A 25003-nucleotide genomic window follows, 5' to 3' on the forward strand; every position below is an offset into this window, starting at 1 on the left:
TAACAACTTGATGAAAGCAACTCAGTAAAACTCTTCAGTAAGTTTCTAACACCAATTCCTCTAACTGCACTGAATGTAGGCACGCTGAACTTCTACTTCTCTCAGATGTTCCACATCTTGACAGGGATTGAGGGCACTATCAAGAAGAAAATTCACAACCTGGATAATGTTCTCACTGGGAATCAATTTCGTACTTAACAAAATTAAACGTGAATTCCTTTAGAAACTGTCACACAGGAAGCTAGGCCTGCCAAAGTCTCCTCTATCAATTTAGAAGGTTGAGTCATTTTTCCCTTTTGTTGTGAGTACCTGATTTGTGGCACACAAACTTGGCTATTTCATATTTAGATTAAATTTGTCAAATTCCTTACTAGAAACATGGTTAGAATCTGCCAATTCCTGGGTATCAGCCCAGTGGCTAATTTTTTTCTGTTTGCTAAAAATCTCAGGCCTCTTAGAGGTCTCCCTCCTAGAATATCTGGCAGTTTAAGTTCCTAGATTTGTCCTGCAGAATTCGGTAGTTTCTTGAGAAATTTAATTTTAAGTCCAAAAAGATGGCTCTCAGGAAATAGCTTCAGAAATCACTTCAACAGATTTTTAATACCAAGCCATCTAGTGGAACAGAACTCAGTCTCCCCTGAGTCTTCCCATTCTTTAATTTTCATATATTGCAACTGTCAATATGCCTGCCTACAAGAAACTGCCTGCCTTTTAATTACTGCTTCAGAGTTATTATTGTGGGTTTGGGAACAGATCATCAGATTCATCACAAGGATGCATGAAACGAGACAAATGGCCCAAGAGGGCACTCCTTGAGAAAGGGTGCACAAACTGTCATGTCTCTTGTGATTATTCAGAAGGTTAAAATGAATGGACAAAATTCAGAATGTAAAAATCCACTTACATTCTATTTATCTCCTTTGGTTATGAGGCCAGTGGCTGTCAACTTTGGATGCATGTTAGAATCACTATGGATGGGCTGCCTGGGTGGCTCAGTCCACTGAGCCTCTCTAACTTTTGATTTTGGCTCAGGTCATGATCTCAGGGTCTTGGGACCAAGCCTTGTGTCAGGCTCTGTGCCAAGCATGGAGTCTGCTCGCAATTCTTTCCTCCTCCTTTCTCTCCCCTTTTGCTCCCACCATCTCCCATTCTTAGGGGGCGTGCTCTCTCAAAAGATTAAAAAAAAAAAAAAAAAAAGAATCATTGTGGATACTCTGACTTACTTGGTCTGGGATTAGGCTGGGCAGCTATAGCTTTTTAAAAGTCCCCAAGTGATTCTAATCACACAATCACTGACTTAGGTAAAACTATTAAATAACTGGGTCTCACACAGTCAAATTACTATTTTAAAAAGCTCATTGTTTTACTAATTGAATCACATTTTATATTATCCATATTAAATTCATTTTTTTCTCTCTCTTAAAATATCAATTTAATTAAGTTACTTTCCTTATTGGTATTTTAATTGAATTTCTTAACCTTACAAATGAATGATCTTCTCAATGCAAAAATATTGTTTGCTCATAATTTTAGGCTTACTTTTCCTTATCCTGTGTTCATCAACAACAAATTGGTATGCACTGGTACCTCTTTCTTTTAGGAATGTTGACTGACTTTCCGTTGTATCCTGGTCATTTTGGGTATCGTGTTATAAGATGCTGGATCTAATTTAAACCTTCTATTTTAGCAAGCTTCTGCTAAAAATGGATCAGTAGGGGAATAAGGCACCAATGCCTCACTGCTGGATAGGAGCGGGAGTCCAGACCTCCCAGGTTGGGGTGGGGAGTAAGAGAGGTACCTTATACCCCCCAGGAGGGGGTGGAAAGTTAGGGTCCTCACTCAGCCTCCCATGATACTATAGAAAGGGAACTAGACACCCATCTTCCCCTGGGTGAGGGTGGAAGTATAGGCTCCCTTTTGGGCCTCCTTGATATCACCTAGTGGGATGGGGAGGGATGCCAGGCAAGGGTAGAGGTCTAGGCTTTCCACTAGGCCTTTACTGATAGAAGCACGGGGGGGGGGGGGGGGGGGGGGGGCTGTAATCTTCTGACTGCTGATGTTTTTCTGGACAAGTGTTGTCAAAAAGGTTTCTGTTTCAAAAAAAAAAAAAAAGGTTTTTGTTTCACTAGGCTGTCCATTTCCTGGTCCTTTGGCAAGAGACAGCAAGCTTTCTTGCTCATTCCCATTAGCATTTCTGGGTTTGGGGCTGCTCCAGCACCCAGTCTTGAGATATATAGGAAGCAAAAGAAAATTCAGAAAACCTGCTGCCTTGAAGCTTCTCAAGTCTTCAAGACTAGTCGAGCTAGTCTTTCTCTCCACCTTTCAGAGTCTTACATTTGTTTTATAATATAGTGTTCAGATTTTTATTTAGTAAGCAAGACAAGGTGAAATGCATTTATTCCATTTGCTCCAGAACTGGAAGTTCTAACTTTCTATTCCAGATTATACTTGCAAACAAATTAGAAAATGTGGTTTTCTCCTTAGGGAGTTTATAATGCAGTTGAGGAGTTAGAAGACATGTATCCTATGAGTGGACAACATGAGCCTTGTTAAGGGAGAAGAGGCTGCAAGTTTCCCTCTCATTAAAATACTGATCATTCTCAGATGTAAATGTCAGGCTTACACCTTTCTCTGGAGCTCTGGATAGGTATTTCTGCCAGTCTGGAGAAAGCACAGGCAGGGGTCCCCTTGGAGGGCCCATCCATTGGACATGGCCAAATGGAAACTCATCACCTTGCCCTAACCAACCTCCTTCTCAGGGCCCTGTTTTGATTAAGTGCCACCAGTCACACCATGTCGCAAACCCAAAAGAGACGGTGGAGTAGAATGAAAAAATTATCTAAATTAACACATGTAGGAAATGAAACTAGTGCGTGGCACAGAGAAAATATTTTCTGAAAAATGTTAACTTTAAGAATATCTCAGAAACTTCCAAGGATTATCTCTCCTATGTCTGGGCTGCTGTATCCAATAACATTATTCCAAGAGCCTCTGAAATGGTCTATATTTTAACAGCTTCTCCCCTGTTCAGTCCATACTTTGTGATGCTGTCAGGAGCTTCCTAAAAAATAAACCTCATCATGCCATTTAAAATCTGTTGGTCTGCATTGCCAAAAGCAGTAGTTCACAAATCCCTTTAAGAATATGAAAAAATCTGGGGCATCTGGCTGGCTCAGTTGTATGAGCAGGTGACTCCTGATCTTGGGGTTGTGAGTTCGAGCCCCACATTAGGTGTAGATATTACTTTAAAAAAAAAAAAAAGCCGGGATCCCTGGGTGGTGCAGCGGTTTGGTGCCTGCCTTTGGCCCAGGGCGCGATCCTGGAGATCTGGGATCGAATCCCACGTCGGGCTCCCTGTGCATGGAGCCTGCTTCTCCTTCTGCCTGTGTCTCTGCCTCTCTCTCTCTCTGTGTGACTATCATAAATAAATAAAAATGTTAAAAAAAAAGCCAGATGATGTCACATTAAAAAAAATAATTTTGAAAAAAGCTACATGTGCCCAGTGCAGAAAAATGCACAAGTGTACACATATACATATGAACCCCTGAAATTCCTATTTGTCTGAGAAACCATTTCTATCCCTTCCACACTATGCAAGCAATTCATGTTTATCTGTCTTAACATTTAATAAGTTGCAGCATGATGTTTTTTTTTTCTTTTTTAAAAGATTTTATTTTCAAGCAACCCCTATATCGAATAATGATCAACAGTCACACACTCCACCACTGAGCCAGCCAGGTGCCTTACTGTGACAATTTCCGTATATTTGCTTCACCCACTAAAGAATAAACAGATGTTGTTGTCTTTCTCATCTTTCTTTTCCTAGTATATAGCACAATGTCACAGAACCACAGCAGGTAGTAGATGGTCAACATTTATAGAATGTGTGGAAGACAATGAGAGTAAAAGGTAGACATGAGGTCAAAGCATTCTCTTTGCTGAGGAAATTCTGATGGTTCCCATGTGTTCCTCTGTCAAAGCCACAGCCCTTATTCAAAGCCTCAAGTCTTTATTGGTTACTTTATAGGTATTTTCCCTCTCACCTTACCGTCTCTGGATGCTCTCATCCACTCTCTGATTTCAGCTCCCACATATTAATTATATCTATGTCCCCATTCTGGATTGTCCTCCAGACAGCCCACTGTCATTGGGCCTCTCTATTACAAGTTCCTCAAACACCTGAAATGAAATCCATTTAGGACTGAACTTATTTTCCTTTTCACACTCTCTTATCGAAGCCCTGCTTTTGTCCACCCTTCTCACCTTGGTGAGTAACCAGCACTGCCATCTGCCCAGGAAAAAAACCTATGCATCTAGACCCTTTCATTACCTCAATGTCTAGGGCCTGTCATTTCCACAACTTAAATAGCTCTTCAGTCCAGTATCCTTCATTTCTTTTTTTTTTTCTTTTAAGATTTTATTTATTCATAAGAGACACACACAGAGAGAGGCAGAGACACAGGCAAAGAGAGAAGCAGGCTCCATGCAGGAACCCTGAAGTGGGACTCGATCCTGAGTCTCCAGGATTGGGCCATGGGCTGAAGGCAGTGCTAAACTGCTGAGCCACCTGGGATGCCCCAGTCTCCCTCATTTCTTAACAGGCTTTTTTTTTTTTTTTTAAATATTTTATTATTTATTCACAAGGGAAACAGAGAGAGACACAGGCAGAGACACAGGCAGAGGGAGAAGCAGGCTCCATGCAGGGAGCCCGATGTGGGACTCGATCCAGGGTCTCCAGGATCAGGCCCTGGGCTGAAGGCAGCGCTAAACCACTGAGCCACCAGGGCTGCCCTCTTAACAGGCTTATAGTAGCTCCTTAATTGCTTTCTCTGTTTCCAGTCTTGACTCTTCCAACTCATCTATCAACACCCGTTTATTGAGCACCTACTGTATGCTAGTAACAAGAGTCCATGACCCTTCTCTCATGACCCTGTGCTATTGCATTGCTAGTGCCTGGGTGGAACCAGACTGTAAACAACTGTGCAATGTGACAGGTGGTGACACCATCTATGAAGAATAAAGTAGCAGTGTAAAGGCATAGAAAGACCCAGGGTGGGAGGTGGGATATCATTCCAGAAAACTACTTTGAGGTTATTTGGGGCAGGGATCTTATGCAGGCATGAGGGAGAAGAACATATATGGAAGAACACTCCAGGCAGAATGAAAAGTAAGAAGAAAGAATGAACAGTGAGGACAGCTTTATCCTATTCCTCTGAATTCCACAGGCATGGGATTGTCCTTTTGCAAGGGGGCTAAGAGCAGCTTAAAATTATTGAGTATTTTATTGTGTGACAAGAACTACACTAAGGACTTTATGGGCATTATTTCAGGCTTATTTACATGTATTTTATTTCAGGTTTCAACACTCTTCTGAGGTGGGTGCTTTCGTTAAAATGGGGCATGAATTCAACAAACCCCCAAATGCCTCCATGCGTCCTACCACCTGTGTTTGCCATACCCCCTGAGTATGTGATTTCTCTTTCATCCTTTACCATTTATAGTGTAATACCCTTCAAATGCAAGGTGAGATATGTTCACAACTCAACAAGCTTTGTGAAAGGGTGATGGCACAGTGGAGCCAAGACATAAGGGCAGTCACTAGATGTGGCTTCCTAAGGAGCAAAGGACTGATCCATCCACAGGAGTCAAAGAGATAATTTAGTAAAGTCAGGAGAGAGGATCCTGAACTTGTCAACTTAACTTCCCCACTAGAGGTACCCCCAACCCCAGCAAATTGTAAAGATGTTTTTATTTACATATAATTCTGGTGAAATGAAATATTTTTTTATGCCTGTTATATTAGAGAATCAAATCCTCCCTGGAGCACCTTGCAACTTCATTATAATAATGCAGTGAAAGGAATTTGCTCTGGACTCAATCCATAACAGAGAAACCAGCTCATTTAATACCTATGAATTCAGGACTAGTATAGGCTGCCTCCCAGTGATGTGAGGAGAGTCCAATGAGATAGTGTATGGAGATCTCCATTATAAGGGATGAAAGCCATCAAATATGAAATGATTTTTATTATACTACCCTTGTTTAAGGAGAATCATCCAATAAGACAGTCCTCAACAGTAAGACCACAGTCAGTGCCTTAACAAAGATTTAATTTTTGATGCAGGTGACAAGATGTCACATTGTGTGTCAGCATACACATACACACTCTGTTTCCTTCCTCTCCCTCCCTGTCTCCTGTTGTGTGTGCACACACAAAAATATAATGGGAGAACTGAGTTTTTTTTTTTTTTAAATCTACGATAGTCACAGAGAGAGAGAGAGAGAGGCAGAGACACAGGCAGAGGGAGAAGCAGGCTCCATGCACCGGGAGCCCGACGTGGGATTCGATCCCGGGTCTCCAGGATCGCACCCTGGGCCAAAGGCAGGCGCCAAACCGCTGCGCCACCCAGGGATCCCTGGGAGAACTGAATTTTAACTTTGGACCGATGTTTCTGAGAAAGAGCCAGAACAACAAAAGTGAGTATATTTGGGGAACAGAATAATTAGATCGGTGGTTTTCAGACCTGACAACACACTACACTCATTTGGGGAGCTTAAACACACGCCAACGCCCAGGTCTACCCACACAGATTCCATTGCATTAGTCTGGGCTATGGCCTGGGAATCAGAACTTTTACACAACTCCCCAGGCTATTCTAACATGCAGCCAAGACTGAGAACCCCTGAGTTAAAAAGCTACTGACATTTTCGATTTGGCTTTAAAGGTTAGCAATGGAAACATGCTCCGCTCCCCCCCACCCCCCCAGTACCTTTTCCTACTTGTTTCTTTTTGGAACAGGCAGGATTGCAATTAAGGGAGAAACAGTTATGCAAATAGAAGTACAATGTGTCAGCTCCCTTCAAAGGTGCTGGTTTGGGTTTTTATTTCTTTCTGACAGAAATGAAACAAAAGGTTTTCTTTTTGTATCTCTATGGACCATACCTTGAGAGCCTCTGACACGCAGAACATAGCCAGTACGCAAGATTACGTAGTTTCCTGTGGGGTCCCTAGGGCCTGCAAGTCACTTATCCTTAAAAGGTTAAGATGAAATATTTTAGAAAGCAATATAATTGTGAGAAAGACATAAGTAAACAAGGGAAATGGGAGAAAGCAAGAGAGCATTCTAGGCAACTAATCCAGAAGATGCCTCATTAGGTGGCTCATTTCGGCTTTGGTGTCTAAAAAATCTGTAGTAAAACCCTGCAAAATTTGGGAACTGGTTTCTCATTTATAAAATTATACTTAACTTCTTGCACAGGATTCTTATGAAGATGGAGACAGAGAAGTGCCTGGGTGGCTCAGTCAGTTAAGCAGCTGCCTTTGGCTGAGGTCATGATTCCAGGGTTCTGGGATAGAGCCCCACATCAGGCTCCCTGCTCGCCTGGCAGGCAGTCTGCTTCTCCTTCTGCCTCTTCCTCATTCTCTCTCTCTCAAATAAACAAAATCTTTTTTCTTTTTTTTTTAAAGGATGGAGATAGAACAGATTTGAATCACCTAATAAATGCCTGGCATCAGGTACATGACAAATGCTAGCAGTGTTATTTCTTTCCTCTTAAAATAGGATTTTTAAAAAGATTTTATTTATTTATTCATGAGAGAGAGAGAGAGACATAGGCAAACGGAGAAGCAGGCTCCCTGCAGGGAGCCCGATGTGGGACTCGATCCCGGACCTCCGGGATCACACCCTGAGTCAAAGGCAGACGCTCAACTGCTGAGGCACCCAGGTGTCCCTTAAAATAGGATTTTGGTTGTGTGTCTTGTTTGTCACAAAAAGGAGGTGGTGGTAGCAGTTCACCATCAGGGTTGTGAGTCCAAGGTCTCCAAGGGTATGGGGTAACGTACAAGGGTGTGAAGCTGGCTCCATTCCCTGTGAGTTTTGTGACCTTGGGTGGGTTTCCCCTTTTTTAGGGGTGGTTCCCTCCTGAGAGAAAGGTACCATGGTTATCTGGACCTTATGGTTGCCACTGGCTGGTGCTGGATGGGCTGGTTCACTTCTCTGCCTTTCTCACAGGCCCAGGAGGCTTTGTGGGCAAACTGTGAGATGTGCTAACACACTGCTAGTGCCTGGCAAATGCACAGCATGTAGTAGGTGCTCAAAAATGTTTACTGCCTAACAGAGCTCTGATAAGACACTTATGTAAAAGGAAGCCTACTACTGCTTCAGCTTAGTGACATCTATTTCTGCAAATGCAGAGATCTTTTTATGTATATCCCTCCACTTAGGGCTTTGCTTTAAAAGGATCTTCTTGCTCTTGGCAGTCTGACCTCTGGATAAATATGGAGGTGCTGTACTAATTTTCTTATACTTTAGTAGTTTAAAGGCTTTGTGTTTCTTAAATGAGATAGCTTTTTAAAGGAGTCATACATTGGTCCTAATGATTGTTGCTTTCAGATACTGATTTAGTGCATCTTTTACATTTATAATTGAATTTCCAAGTATAGTACTGATGAAAATGGACTCTACCTTGTGCCCCAGAGCACTGACTTTTGACATTATAAATCAGTTTGCTTAGTAGTTTAACATAAGTGGTAGTCTCTAACTGGCATGACAAAGGCATTTACTTCTAAATGCATGTTAGGAAAACAATTAGCTGGGTAGTTCTGAAATCCTGAGTTCTTCCTCTCTTATTAATAAAGAAAATTAGAGGACATGGCTAAATGTCACATTTCTTAGAAGTATTTCAAACCACATGGCTCATTCGAATCCAATAGTAAAATCGTTGAGTGCTAAAAAAAATTATAAGGAGAGTGGAAAGACTGATTGCCAAAACCAGCAAAGCAGTAAAAAAATATTGAAAAATTAAACAGAAACTTTAATATCTGTATCTTTAAAAATTCTTCTTTAATAGAGACATCACTGTTTTCTAAAGATAGAGGTTCCCAAATATTTAATATTACTAAGCAACTCTCTTTGTTGTAACAGGCAAAACCATAAAGGTTTAGCCAAGATGTTCAAAATAATACAGATTCTGGGATCTGCTGATTAATTAGGAAGGTAAATTTATTACCTACATAAATGAATAAACAAACCTAAGTGCTACTCCGTGTCTGACATTAAGGGGTTATGTACTTTCCATTAAAGAAGACTAATAAATACAGTTTAGAGGCTCGATGGAGGACAGAAGGGAGAAGAAGAATGGCACACACCAGCGCAGGCAGTGCCAGACATCAGCTGACCACCTTCATTGAGATTACCATGGAAACACCTTCTCCTGGGACACTGCCATGAGGGTAGGGTGCTTTCGAAATGGTGATGGGGAGCAGAGCTCACAGCAATGGCTTTCAGCAGGGCTCACCCCTGTACACATTACAAGGACAATCCATCTTCCAAATGAAATGATAGCTTTCTAGTGAGTCACCATCAGATAGAGTAATAAAGCATGAAGCCTGGCATAATTACAACCCATTTACCTCTACAAAACATTCTCATCAGTTCAGATAATTTTCTCTTCTCTCCCCTGCTTGCTTGTATTCTCCACAGAACTAAAGGAAGTATTTGTGTAATTAATTGGCTACTTCCTTGGCCATCAAGCCCACAGTGATAAAAAGGAACTCTATCAAACAGCATTTGTGGACAGATTCAAACATTCTTCAAACCAACCCACCAGGCAAAACTAACACAGCTCACCAACAAAAGGTTAAGAGGAGTTCCAGCCGAGGTCGGGTTAAATGTTTCAGTTTATGTGGTCTCACTTGAAACCAGTGAACAGATTTTATGTTTACGCAAATTAAACTCGATCTTGGCAACCAGCTCCCTGAGAGCTGGCTAGGGTGAGCCCGTGTCCCTGTGAAGTCACAAGGCACAAGCTCATTGATGGAGGTGACTTGTCTCATCCATGGGGTTCAATCTTTTCCAGCCACGTAGAGTGATCTCTAGGATGATTCTCAAGAGTTAAAGAGGTTGCTATTGTACACAAAATTACTAATTATGTAGGTTACTTCCTGACTGTTCTCCTTATCAAGCTGAGCAACCCTGACTCTCCCAGTTTTGTAAAACCTTCAAATTCTGACCCTCTTATCCCCTATAAAAAAATTAATCTCTCTTGACATCAGAAATAATGCTTTAATTTGATATTACAACTTACAAATACAGTGTGGACAGTGACTGGAGGGGTAAGATGCTGATCTGATAGTAACACAGAATCCAGCTGGCTGAAACCCTATCCCAACTCTACTCTTGTACTAAGAAAGTCACTCTGTGGCTAAGAAAAAGGTCACTAGTAACTTGAATGTTTCAATCTCAGACTGCTGTTTATAATTACTTGACCATGGCATTTGTGAAAACTGTGTTTACTGAAAATCATCTCAAAAACCCGTCATGATTTTCTATTTTCATATTTCCTGCAAAGAGTGACTGGAATCATTGCTAAACGATAAACTGGCTGAATAAGTTTTGCTAATAGAAGAGAAAGAAGGTGCCAAATTTATATGTTAATTATATTTTGTTTTGGCTTACATGAAGATTGGTCTTTCTCTGTTGAACACAAACCAATTAATAGCAGAGAGTGGAGAGGTGATTCTTGTAGAGATTAGCTGGGACCCCAGGGTGCACTGAGTTACATAGTTTAGAGTAATGGAAAAATACCCAATACTACTACCCATCTATTTTTTTTTTTCTACACATCTATTATGGCTACAATGTAAACAAATTGATAGCAGCAAAAATTGGTGAGGATAAACTCTCATTCACTGCTGGTAGGAACACAAAATGGTACAGCTACTTTGGGAGACAATTTGGCAATTCTTATAAAGCCAAACTTAGTCTTGCCACATGATGTAGCAATTGCATTGGTATTTACCCAGATGATTTGAAAACTGGTGTCCATATAAAAACCTGCATGTGAATGTTAGCAGCTTTATTCATAATAGCCTCACACTGGAAGAAGCCAAGATGTCCTTCAATAGGCAAATGGATAAACTATGGCACATCCACACATTGGAATATTATTCAGTGATACAATGAAATGTGCTATTAAGCCATGAGAAGCCTTGAAAAACCTCAGATACACATTGCTAAGTAAAAGAAGCCAATCTGAAAAGTTCACAAAGCATATAATTCCAATTATATGATATTCTACAAAAGGCATAACTATAGAGACAATAAAATGATCAGTGGTTGCCAGGGTTTGGGGGAGAAAACTAACAGTTGTAGAAGTAAATAAGAAAGATCAAGCCTTCCCTCCCTGGTTGCCATTATGAACAACACAGTAACTACCTGAACCAGGAAGTTCATGAGCAGCTGACTACTTTTGCAGAAACAAATGGTCATCGATGTCCTTCACCCCAGAAAGGCAACAGAATCTTAAGACAGAAAATTTGGGAAAACTGGCTAAAACATACAAGACCACACCAGATGTCATCTCCATATTTGGATTCAGAATGCATTTTGGTGGTGGCAAGCCAACTGGCTTTGGCACAATTTATGATTCCTTGAATTACAGGAGGAAAATGAACCCAAACATAGACTTGCAAGACATCGCCTACACGAGAAGAAAAAGACCTCAAGAAAACAGCAAGGGGAGCACAAGAACAGAATGAAGGAGGTGAGGGGGACTGCAAAGGCCAATGCTGGTACTGGCACAAGGAGTAAAGATTCTGTGGTGACTATGGGGACCCGCAGGGATGTGCAGACTTTTTTGTGAGAGCATCAAAAACTGTAAAAATTAAAAAAAAAATCAAGAAGAAAGTATTGGAAGAATTTGGTTATGAAAATAGACTGGGAAAAGGAACTGAAAATGACAGGTATTGGTACAGTGATGGGTAACTTATCAATATGTAATTATTTGGTGGTGATATTTATCTTTATTTTTATGCTAAATTCTAGTTGTTCGCAGAAAAACACAGGGTATTTATTCTACAAGAAGTCAGAAATTTAGACCATAGTGGGGGAAACATAATAGTAGCTTGGCTACAATGAAACATCCAAAGATGATCCACAAGGCAGAATTGGCTGTGCCACATTTGTTGAGACACAAGGTATAATCTCAAGAATGTGGAAGCGTACTGTGCAAATAAAATTAACACTTCCTGATTTAACTTCTGATTAATAGGAAATACAGGGACTGGGAGAATAAGTTAAATGAGCCATGAGGAAACAGACAAATCCAGACACCCAGTTCTGGACTCTAAAAAGTCAATGTCATGCATACCATATGTTGATGGAGATACGGAGAAACCAGAACTCTCATGTGCTGGAGAGAATGTAAAATGTAGCAGCTACTTTGGAAAAGTTTGGTAGTTTCTTATAAAGTTAAACAAATGCCATATGATGGAATAATTCTATTCCTAGATATCCACCAAGAGAAATAAAAGCATATGCCCATATAAAGACTTATATGCAAATGAACCCAGCAGCCAAACGTCCATCAACTGGTGCATGGAGAAATGAAATATGGTAGATTCATGCATTGAAGTATTACTCAGCAGTGAGATGAACAAACCAGTGACATATGGCACAACCTAGATGAATCTCCAAAACATACTGAGTGAAGAAAGCCAGACACAAAACAATACATGCTGTATGATTCCATGCATATGAAGTTCCTAGAAAAGGTAAAAGGATAGGCTGAAGTTGGAAGTGGGGATTATTTGCAAATGGGCACAAGTGAGCTCTCTGAGGGGATGGAAATGCTCTAAAAAGTGGACTGTGTGATGTTTGCACAACTGCATAAATTTACTAAAAGTAACTGAACTATACCTTACAATGGATGAATTTTATGGTAAGTATTAGTTTGCTAGGACAGCCAGACAGAGCCCCACAGAACAGATGGCTTGAACAAGTTCTGGAGGCGAGAAGTCCAAGATCAATGTGTGGAAGGGTGCAGCTCTTCTGAGGCCTCTCTCCTTGACTTGTGGATGGTTGTCTTCTCTCGTCATCTTCACATGGTCGTCTTCCCCCCATATTTGTCTGCGTTCCAACTGCCTCTTCTTATACAGACACCCGTCATATTGGATTAGGGCCCACCCTAATGACCTCATTTTAACCTGATTACTTCTTTAACCTATCTCCAAACACAGCCACATTCTGAGGTCCTGGGATTAGGATTTCAACAAATGAATTCTGGAGAAGCAACAATTCAGCCACTATAGCAAATTATAATTTAATAATGCTGTTTTAAAAAGTCAACATCATGAATAAAAGAGTATGTCCATGGAGGTACAGTTCTGGACTAAAAGAGATGTAACTCTAAAACATGAACCTATATAGTATTTTTTAAATAAGTATAAGACATTCTTTGAACAACTAAAGAAATGTGAATATGTGCTGGATATCAAATGATATTATGGAAATGCTATTTTCTTTGATATGAAAACGGTTTTGTGGTCATGAAGAAGAAACTCCCTGGGGATCCCTGGGTGGCTCAGCAGTTTAGCGCCTGCCTTTGGCCCAGGGTGGAGTCCCGGGATCAAGTCCCATGTCGGGCTCCCAGCATGGAGCCTGCTTCTCCCTCTGCCTGTGTCTCTGCCTCTCTCTCTCTCTCTCTCTCTATCATGAATAAATAAATAAAATCTTAAAAAAAGGAAAAAAGGAACTCCTTGTTCTTAGGAGAATGCATACAGGGTTATTTTAGTGGCAAAGTGTCATGAAAGAGAGATAAAACAAATACAGCAAAAAATAAACACTCATTGAATCTAGGTGGAAGGCATTAGGGGATTCCCTGTACTATTCTTTCAACCTCTCTATACATTTGAAAAATTTTATATTACAAAGTCAGAGGGATGGGATTACAATTGAGCACTGAGGAGGCAGGAAGTTCTCAAGACAAGACAGACACCTCTACTAAAGATTTCCTTTCTTTCTCTCCTTCCTTGCTAATTGAAGTAGAAAATGTATCCCTCTAAAACTCACATCCAATTAGTTTTTTATAAGTGAGAAATGGTTAGTGTTTCTACTGTTTCTGCTACATAAAATCTAGAATAAATATAATGTAGATTTTAGAATTTTAAAATTTGACATGGAAGAGGCCAAGACATGTGGGTTTAGCTCATTTAAAATAACACATGACAAGACTTTTTTTTTTTTTCTTAATAGGAGTAACAAATAGGTGACCTGCAGGCTGACTAGGGTCTACAGAGGTGTTTTATTTGGCTTGCACAGCATTCAATAATCTGGGACTTACATAAAATACAGACTTCAGCTTTTTCTAGGTGAATCCAAAGATGTGGCATACTGGACTCAGGCATGGCCATATCGATCCCAGTAAAGGAGTGACTGCCCCATGGCAGGGTATGGGCTTCATTCACTTTTGAACTTGTCAGACTTCCAAAGGAATCTGACATTTTGACAAAGGAAATGAGTAAACATTAAGCTGTTGCTTCTGATGAGATCTGCTTTACCACTGTTCCTGGCTCTCTTTCCATTCCTATGGATGTGGCTAGGGAGAACATTATGTTGGGAGGAAGGTGAAATTGAAGGGAAAGAATCTGGATATGAATGAGTAGTGCTAAGGCCAAATGTTTATCCACATGGGGTAACATGAATGCAGGGCTATAGTCTCACATATATTCAAAAGTCAATTCTAGGTGAATTGTGGATGTCAATGTGAAAGGTAAAGCAATAAAGTGCACAGAATATACCAGAAGAGAATATCTTCATGATGTTTGGGATAGGGAACAAAACAACAAAAACAAAACAGCATCAACCTCAAGAGAAAAAAAGAGCTAAGTTGAGCTACCTTAACATAAAGCATTTTGTTCCAAGACATCATTCAGAGGATGAAAAGTCAATTCAGAGTCAGAGAAAAGATCTGCAACACCTTTAACTGCCATGAGCACTTATGCAGAATATAGAAAGAACTAGAAATCAATTTTTAAAAGACAACTGAATAGAAAAATAGGCAAGAGATTTGAACAGGCATTTCACAAAAGGCATCCAAATGACCCATAAATAAGGGAATGCAAATAAAAAATAATCTGTATCTATCCACAAATGAATGGATAAAGATATGACATGTATACATAATGGAATATTATTCAGCCATGAAAAAGAAGGAAATTCTGCCATTTGCAACAACTAGGATGGACCTTGAGGGCATTATGCCCAATGAAATAAACCAGACAAAGAGATACTATACGATCTTACTTACACGTGGAATCTAAAAAAGCTGAACTCATAGAAACAGAGAGTGGAATGGTGGTTACCAGTAGCTGGAGAGTAGGGGAAATGAGAGATGTTAGATAAAGGGCACAAACTTCAGTTATAAGATGAGTAAGTTCTAGGAAACAATTATACAGCAGTGGTGATGATCACTAATAAAACTGTATTATATACCTGAAAGTCGTTAAGTGAGCATGCAGGGGGCTTTTGGGAGTCCAATTAATGGCTGGTATCTTGACTTTGGTGATGGTTACATAGGTAAATTCACTTTGTGACCATTCATCAAGCTCTACCCTTAATATTTGTGCACTTTTCTGTGTGTAGGGTACACTTTAATGAAAAAGTTAAAATATGTGCCCAGACGTGAACAGGTGGTGGGGGACCACATGCTAATAAAATATTCCAAGGGTCTGCTAATCCAGTCATCTCAGTTTTACTGAAATTACCCTAAGCTTCATGAAAAAGTTTGAAAGTCTTTTCTCATGGTATACTGTCACCAAAAATGGAATACAACAGCAAAGATATATTAAGTTCTAGTTCAGACACTCATTTACAAAGAGAAATAGGACCGAAACTTTTGTGTATTGACACAAGGTATTAACAATATTGTTCTGGCCTGTTAGAAAGATGGTTTAAGAGTGAATAATGGGGCAATGGCAGAGAAGAAGATTTCTTTTTTTTTTTTTTTTTTTTAAATGTTTTTTTTTTTTTTTTAAATTTTATTTATTCATGATAGTCACACACAGAGAGAGAGAGAGAGAGGCAGAGACACAGGCAGAGGGAGAAGCAGGCTCCATGCACCGGGAGCCCGATGTGGGATTCGATCCCGGGTCTCCAGGATCGCGCCCTGGGCCAAAGACAGGCGCCAAACCGCTGCGCCACCCAGGGATCCCGAGAGAAGAAGATTTCTAAGTCATAAAATGAAAAATGGTTAGCTTGAGTTTTTTTCTTTTTGATTTTAATTTTAGTTCTCTTCAAATGTTTTTAATTCTTTTTTTTTAAGATTTTATTTATTTAGTTGACACAGAGAGAGAGAGAGAGAGAGAGAGAGAGAGAGAGAGCACAAGCAGGGGGAATGGCAGGAAGAGGGAGAAGGAGCACCAAATTCCCTGTAGAGCAGGGAGCCCAATGTGGGGCTTGATCCCAGAACCCTGAGATCATGACCTGAGCCAAAGGCAGACACTTAACCGACCAAGCCACCCAGGCACCCTTAATTCTTTTTTAAAAAAAATATTTTTATTTATTTTAAAGAGAGAGAGAGCTCATGTGCACACATAAGAGAGTGAAGTGGGGGAGGTGCAGGGGGGAAGGCGAGGGACAAGCAGACTCCACACTGAGCATGGAGCCCTATGCAAGGGCTTGATCCCACAACTCCGAGGTCATGACCTGAGCTGGGATCAAGATCTGGATGCTCAACAAACTGAGCCACCTGGGTGCCCCTAAATGTTGTTTTCATTTTTATTTATTTTTCTTTTTTTTTTTTAAATTATTTATTAATGAGAGACAGAGTGAGAGAGAGAGGCAGAGACACAGGCAGAGGGAGAAGCAGGCTCCACGCAGGGAGCCCAAACCAGGACTCGATCCCGGGACTCCAGGATCACGCCCTGGGCCGAAGGCAGGCAATAAACCACTGGGCTACCCAGGGATCCCCTAAATGTTGTTTTAAATTCTGCAAACTGTTTTGCTTTTAAGTTAACAGAAACTGATCAGAACAATACAACCTGGGTGGCTCAGTGGTTCAGCGCCTGCCTTTGGCCCAGGGCGTGATCCTGGAGACCCGGGATCGAGTCCCCCATCGGGGTCCCGGCATGGAGCCTGCTTCTCCCTCTGCCTGTGTGTCTGCCTCTCTCTCTCTATGTCTATCACGAATGAATAAATAAAATCTTAAAAACAAACAAACAGTAAAACAGATAATGATCTGATGAATTCTTTTATCTTTAAAAAATAATTTAGGGACAGTGCAGTAGAATGTTTACTGCAGGGTAACACCTTCATGTAGTGTTGTATACATTAAAATATATATGAAACAGATGGTCTCACCAGAAGTAAATGGACTTAAAAGTTTGTGGACTTACGTTCCCCCCACAGAAAACACATACACATATGTACCATACATTACCATATACAGGATAATTTGAAAATATACCACTAAATCACCCATGCTCAAAGAGGAATTCATGATGGAAATGACAAAATAATTAAAATTGAACAATGACAGTACCATATATTACAACATGAGAAATTCAGCTCAAACCATTTCTGAGCACAGATTTATAGTCTTCAATGCATTTTTAAAAAGTAAAATTTAAAAATGAAAGCAGATAATCCCTCAACTCAAAAAGCTAGAAAAAGAACCAACAAAATAAATCTAGAGAATGGAGAAGGAAAAACAAGAGCAGAGGTCAATGAAAAGGTAATGAAATCAATAAAATAGGTCTCTAGTGAAACTGATCTTGGAAAAAATGAGAAAAAGCGCATCTGATCAATATTAGGAACAAAGTATATAATAGAGGTACAGATTAGATCTTTCCACCTCGGGTCATCCCCGAGGTCACTGGCTTCTCTGAAATCAGGTGCCCACCCTAGTTTAGTTAGTGGCTTCCTCTCCTCTTGAGGAACAGCGGAGAGCTGCCTCTCTGAGCACCAGGAAATGGGGTGTACTCTTCTTTAGATGGAGGAGAAAGCAAACATGACTGTATGTGTTTCACACGCTGTAAGAGAGTGGTTCACATACCATCGTGTGTCAAAATCTCCCCTGGGCCTCATTTACTTCAGTTTTCTCTTTGGCTTAACCTCCTTCCTCTAACCTCCTTCACAGATAGCTTTCTTTCTTTTTCTTCTTTTTCCTCCCCTTTACTGAAGTATATAACATGCATTCAGCAGAGTACACAAATCTCAAGGAAACTGCCTGATGAATTTGAACATATGTATATGTAAGTGAAACCACTACCAGCTCAAGCTGCAGAACATTTTCAGCTGCCAGAAGGCTCTTTCTTTTCTCCCTGCTCACGTCTCTGTGTCTTTGCTGTTTCTTGTGCCCTAATACTTTTCCTCCAAGTAAACATATGGCTCATTTCTCAGCTCCTTCGAGTCTCAAATGTCAACTTCTCAATGGGGCCTGATCACCCTATTTGAAATGACAGTACCCTCCACATCCTCTATCTTCCTTCCCTATTCTATTTTTTCCCTTATCCCTTCCTAATGGGTTACATGATGTATGTTTGTGTGTATATACACACATGCATACATACACATATGTACATACACATATACATAAACGTATAGCCCGCTGCTTCCCACTGCAATGTAAGTTCCATAAGCATAGCAATTTTGACTATTCTGACACTTCCATGCCATAATACTTACATGTCTGGCCCATAATGAGTCCTCAGTAATCCCTTGTTGAATGAAGACTTTAGTTATTGAGGCTATAAAGGTTGTAATGAGACAATCTGGTCTACAGCTGTCTAAAACCCCAAATGAAGGTCATTCCTGCACTGCTCTTCTAACTCAGGTATAACTCCCCATTACTTAGGTCTCCTGAAGTCTCTGTTCATTGCACCTCAAGATCTAGCAGAAAGAAAGGAGCATGAGGATGCTGTAAGAACAGCTCTCAGATGGGCAGTGCCCTGGCTGCAGCATGTCAACAAGCAAGAGAATCTCTCCACCCAGCATGTAGTAGAGCCATGGTTTGTAGGGTGTAAGCAGTCACTTACCCTATCACAGCTGAGCTCCAGGAGGTGGTTGATGTGCCCTTTAGTACTAAATGCCTGGGGAACTTAGGTGCTACTCCTTTATACAAGTTCAATGGGTTAGAGGATGTAAAGATAGTAAATTGGTCAAGTATTTTTTACGGTGCATCAGGAAAGCAACAAATATTGGTCTCATGTTGCTGGCTGGAAGCAGTTAAGGAAATACATTCTACCAAAAAGCACTGGTGAAACACAGGTTTAGAAATTGATTAGACATACAGTCAAACTATAGCATCACCTAAACTCTCACTCAGGATGGGCATCCATGAACACAATTTAGGTCCTGTTTGATAAAGACTGGAATCCTGGAGATTGGAATAGGAGTAGGTGGGAAGAGTCCAAGGACCCAAGGATACTGGCCTATTTGAAGCACTTCTCTCCCACCCCAGCATAATCTGTGACCAAGGTCCAAAGATGACTTGGGCCTAAGGACAGTAGTCAAAGATTATAGAGGGAAGAGATCAATTATACCCTAAATGTAATCATCCATGCTATACTAGGAAGAGTCAGGAAGCATGATACACAGACTAACATGTGCTTGACAAGGGACTGCGGTACCAATGTGGATCATGCAGAATTGGTTGCTATGGTACGGACTCATCTGGAGACTGTTCAGTATGTTACTGCAGGATGACACTCCAGTGGTTTGTTGGGTTGGCTGATTTAGACCTCAGCCTAGCACTAGCCTGTGCTGTCTGGCAAGGATGGTGGCTGTTAGTAAGAAGGCACACAGGGAGAAGGAGAGCCTAAGAAAATGGCAGGAACTCAGACTCTCTAAGCACTCGTGTTGCTGAGGGCCCTACAGGATAACACAGTCCTGTAGAACTGCCTTAAATGCTGAAAAGTAGCATTTCCTGGGTCTTTGTGAGATGCTTCTTCCTTACTACCATGTGTATCCTCATTAAAAACAAAACATTACTCAAGATAGTGCATGGTCACAATCTGTTTGTTGGAGCCAGAAAAGCTTCACTGAGACAGGAAAGGAGCCTGTGCAGAAGGAGAAGGGTGGGACCCTCAGCTGTCTGTTCTTACCGATTACTCTTCTGAAAACTTTCCAACTTAGTTCTGAAACACAGTGTTCTTATAGTTCTTTTCTTTCCTAGAATAATTCATGACCTATGGAGCTGAAGGGAAACTAGAGCTCATTCAGCACATGAACAAGAGGAGCAAATGGAGGCCCATTGAGAGATTGCCTTCTTACTCCATTTCCTTAGCGATTCTTTCCCTACCATTTAACTGAGAATGTTCTCAAATCATCTGCCTCCTTTCTCTCTCTAGACTCATAATTTCAGCCTTCAATTATACACAGATCTGCTCTGAAATTTTTATCTCAAGTGCTAAATTCCCCGCCCCCCCCCCAATATTAGACTCTCAATCACTTGTGGAATGTATATCTACAAGTTTCACCACTGCCTGAAACTCCATATGGTTAAAACAGAGATCATGTCCTTTTCCCCCTCCCACTTTCTGCATTATTGTCATTAGCATTATCATTCTTTTAAAAAAAGTTCCTTGTCTTAAACTGCTTTTTCATTTAAAATATTCTGATCATGCAAAAACTATAAAGAATAGGGGCATCTGGGTGGCTTAGTCAGTTAGGTGTCTTCGGTTCAGGTGATGATCCTGGGGTTCTGGATGGAGCTGAGCCCCGTGTCAGGCTCCCTGCTCACCTGGGAAGCTGCTTCTCCCTCTGCCCCTCCCCACCACTTGTGCTCGGTCTTACTTTCTCTTTCTCTCAAATAAATAAAATCTTTAAAAAAAGATATAAAGAATAAAATAACAAAGACTCATGTTTTTACAATGGACACTTAATATTATGCCATATTGTTTCAGACTCAAAAACATTTTTATAGATATGATTGGAAGTCCCCTATCCCATTCAATCTGGTCTCTCCTAAGAGGCAGCCACTCCTCCAAAGTTGGTCCCCCGCAAAAGCAGATCCGGAGATAAAGAATGATAAACATACAGAGTGATTTGGGAGGTTCAGGGACACTGGCAAGGGTGTGGGAAGGTGCTTTGGGGATGGGAAGACAGAGAACAGGGCCCAGTGTTAAACCAGCTACCACAGTGGGCAGCTACAGGCAAAGTGGGTTCTGGCAGCGTAAGCACAGCCTTTTGTCAGGGATGTTGGCTGACAGAAATTAGGCTGATGTACACAGAAATGATAAGGGAATATAGGGGGACATGGGCAGAGTACTGGTAGCAGCTGTGATAGTGTGTACCCACTCTATTGACATTGCTTAGCTTTACTGCAACTGTTAAACATTGTTAATCTTTATATTATATGATATAATTAATAACACAAACAACAATGCTGATGTTGAAGGGGAATGGTGACTATAAATACACAACACTCAACACAAAAAAGGATAGTAGTTTGGGGAAATAACTTTGGTTCAAAGAGTTGTTTAGCTATTTATTGAATTTGTATCAAGTGCTTTGATTGATCTTCCTTGAATAGAAAGTAAAGAGATAAAACATGGGCCACAATTTATTTTTTGTTTGGTTCTACACTTCATTTGACTTTGACAAAATCTAATTTTCTCCCGTATCTTTCTTCATCTCCTACTTTAAGACTGCAGTTATTAGGCTTAAACTATGATTGATATATGAGATACAAGCGTTTGCTAAGAAGACTATATACAATCAAGAATGTCTTAGAATATAATTTTCTTCTTTGCTGCAATCCATTAGCCTTTCTATTGAAAGGGAGAAAGATGCATGTGTGTGTACATGGTGGGGAGGGGGAGTGTAATGGAGACAAATTTCAACCTCATAATCAACCCTGCAGTGATGCTCTAAATCATTTAGCAAAGCCAGGAATAGTCTGTCTTCTTTGTACCCCCCAACCAATAGGACTCTTGATTTAACAACATAAAACTACAAAACAATATGTTTCCTATTCCCTTTTGCAGAGACCAAAAGGACTTAAAATAATCTTTAAATAATACTCCTCATAGATTCTATTATTGGACAAACAGATCTCTCTCCTTAGGAACTAGCAGACAGAAAAATCACCCCACACTCAAAAAGATCTAGTTGTCAGCAGGATCTTTCTGAAGAATTAGAACAGTCACTTGTAAAGCAGACCACATACAGCAGGAGAAAAATTTTAAAAAATCTCATATTGAGATTCAAGGATGTATCCACCAAATTTCATATTTCAAATGAGAAATGATTACAGAACTTGAAAACCCCATGGAGAACAACTGAGTGGGTTTAGATCAGAGGCAAAATATACTGGTGAAAAGAACTTCTGGAACCAGCATACATTTTACATCTGAAAGAAAGGTAATGTTTTCATAAAGTAATTCTCTACTGTTTTTCTACCTAATTCCATTTCCCTATAAAAACAAACCTCTTGAAAACAAATAAGAAAATACATTATGTGCCACACTATTTAAGCTGTAAGAAGACGAAGAATAGAGAAGGGTCATGTCGAATGCAGAGTCCTTATGCTTGTTTTTTAAACTGCCTTCATTAATCTATTGGAAACTTTGGGTCCCCCTCCTCCTCCCCCTCCCTCTCCTTCTTCTTCTTTTTTTTTTTTTAAGTATTCTCCATACCCAACATGTGGTTTGAATCAAGGGTTGCATGCTTTACAGACTGAGCCAGCCAGGTGCCCCTGGATCCTGCTCATAGAAAACTGTACATTTGTACAAAACATAAAACTGGCATAAAATTTCAGGAATTCATGGTCTCCTTAAAGCCCCAAAGGTTGTAGTGATCAGTCTATTGACTCATTAGTGGTCCAGGAACACCAGGTTAAGAATTCTTTATTCAGAAAAAGGCAGAGAACACTTACATTGTATAGAGGAATAGTCTTCATCACCTTGTACTGTTTAGTGGGATCCATCTTATACAGGTGACGATCGGTGACAAAAATTGCTCGGTCTTCCACCTTACTAAATCGATTTACCTATAAGAAAACAAACTAATAAGCCACTCATATTGCAACAAGAATGAAATCAAATGATCTACCAGGAAATTATCTATCTAGGGGGAGAGATGGCTGGTTGTGGAGACACATTCTTTAACAGATATGCATCATGCAAGGCCCATTCTACAGGATGAACAAAGATCTTAAAGGCCTAGCAGTTTCCAGATTTGTAGAATTTTATAATTAAATTTCACAATTTTATAATTTAGCAGAGAAAACGTGAAAAACATGTAAGAATTAAAGGACTAAAAACATGTGACCCAGACACTATAAAGAAAATGCAAAGACAATCCAGGGAATAAGGAGAAAATGTTTTGCAAATCACATTTCTGATAAGGAACTTGTATCTCTAAAAGGATAGAACATATATTGTATCTAGAATATATAACTCAATAATAAAAAGACAAAAAAATGGGTAAAGAATTTGAACAGACATTTCTTCAGAGAAGATATACAAATGGCCAATAAGCACATGAAAAGATGCTTGACATCATTAGCCAACAAGGAAATGTCCAGAACCACAGGGAGATACAAGTTCACCCCCACTGGCATGACAATAATAAAAAAGACGATAACAAATGTTGGCCAGGATGTGGAGAAATTGGAACCCTCATCCCTAATGATGGGAATGTAAAATGATGCAGTTGCTTTGGAAAATGGTCTGGAAGCTCCTCAAATGGTTAAATACAGAATTACCATATGACCCAGAAATCCCACCCATAGGTATATACACAAGAGAACTGAAAACATATTCACACAAAAACTTGTGCATGAATGTGCACAGCAGCATTAATCATGATAGCTAAAAAGAAGAAACAACCCGGGGCATGTGGGTGGTTCAGTGGTTGAGCATCTGTCTTTAGCTCAGGGTGTGATCCCGGGGTCCTGGGATCAAGTCCCACATTGGGCTCCCTGCAAGGAGCCTGCTTCTCCCTCTGCCTATGTCTCTGCCTCTCTGTGTGTGTGTCTCTCATGAATAAATAAAATCTTAAAAAAAAAAAAAAGAAAAGAAAAAGAAGAAACAACCTAAATGTTCATCAAATAACAAATGGATAAATAAAATAGGATATAGGGACCCCTGGGTGGCTCAGTGGTTAAGCATCTGCCTTTGGCTCAGGGCGTGATCCTGGAGTCCCAGGATTGAGTCCCACATCAGGCTCCCTGCATGGAGCCTGCTTCTCTCTCTCTCTGTGTCTCTCATGAATGAATGAATGAATGAATGAATGAATGAATAAATAAATAAAATCTTAAAATAAAATAGGATATATTCACAATATGGAATATAATTTGTCTATCAAAAGAAATAAGTATTGATACATGTCATAACATGGATGAACCTTAAAAACATGATGCTATGTAAAAGAAACCAGTCCCAGAGGACCACATATTGCATGACTTCATTTACATGGAGTGTCCAGAATAAGCAAATCTGTAGAAACAGAAAATATATTATTGGTTGCCTATGGCGGGGCAGGGGAGGTGGAGGGTTTGGAAGGATGACAGCTAAGGGGTAGGGGGCTTCTTTTTGAAAGCTGATTATGGTAATGGATATACAATTCTGTGAATACACTAAAAGCCAATGAATTGTATACTTTAAAATGGTGAATAGTATGGTATGTGATTATACCTCAATAAAGCTGTAAAAAACATAAGACCTATTTGAAGATAACTCATTTTGCCCCTTCCTATTTCAATGGGTAGGCATATTTCAGACCAAATTCCCTATAGAATAATGAGTATGTCATTAAATCTACATGGTCAAAAATGGACAGTGCCTTCCTAGTGCCTATGGCACAAATGCCCAATAATTAATACTACTCAAAACAAGAGTGGGTCACATGGAAAGGCAGCAAATGCACCCCGAAGAAATGCAGGTAGATGCCTGATGTGGGTGTGGTAGAGGGGGGTTCCTGCTTTGAGTACAAAGACTAGAGGTTTCCAAGGTCCACTGCCACTCAGATTCCAGAATTCCTTTTTCTAACTTTCAAGAGTTTTTCTATCTGCCACTATTCTCCTTTTCATTTATTTTATTTTTTTTTTATTTTTAAGATTTTTTAAAAGTAATCTTTATATCCAATGTGAGGCTTGAACTCATGACCCCAAGATTAAAAGTCATACGCTGTACTCACTGAGCCAGCTAGGTGCCCCACTACTCTCCTTTTTAAACTTTATTTCTTTAAGGGCTCTGTTCCTTCTGACAGGTTTCTTCATG

General features: G+C 40.2%; 1 protein-coding gene across 1 annotated transcript in view; it reads right to left on the reverse strand.

Moving 5' to 3' along the window:
• The window catches only part of MYO1D (myosin ID), a 327550-nt gene that overhangs the window by 107418 nt on the left and 195129 nt on the right, over nucleotides 1–25003 (reverse strand). Inside the window, exon 20 of the mRNA XM_041723799.1 lies at nucleotides 22657–22770. Coding sequence (XP_041579733.1) covers nucleotides 22657–22770 — 114 coding nt within the window. The remainder of the gene's footprint in view (nucleotides 1–22656; nucleotides 22771–25003) is intronic.

The sequence above is a fragment of the Vulpes lagopus genome, chromosome 12 (assembly GCF_018345385.1).
Source record: "Vulpes lagopus strain Blue_001 chromosome 12, ASM1834538v1, whole genome shotgun sequence".
NCBI lineage: Eukaryota > Metazoa > Chordata > Mammalia > Carnivora > Canidae > Vulpes > Vulpes lagopus.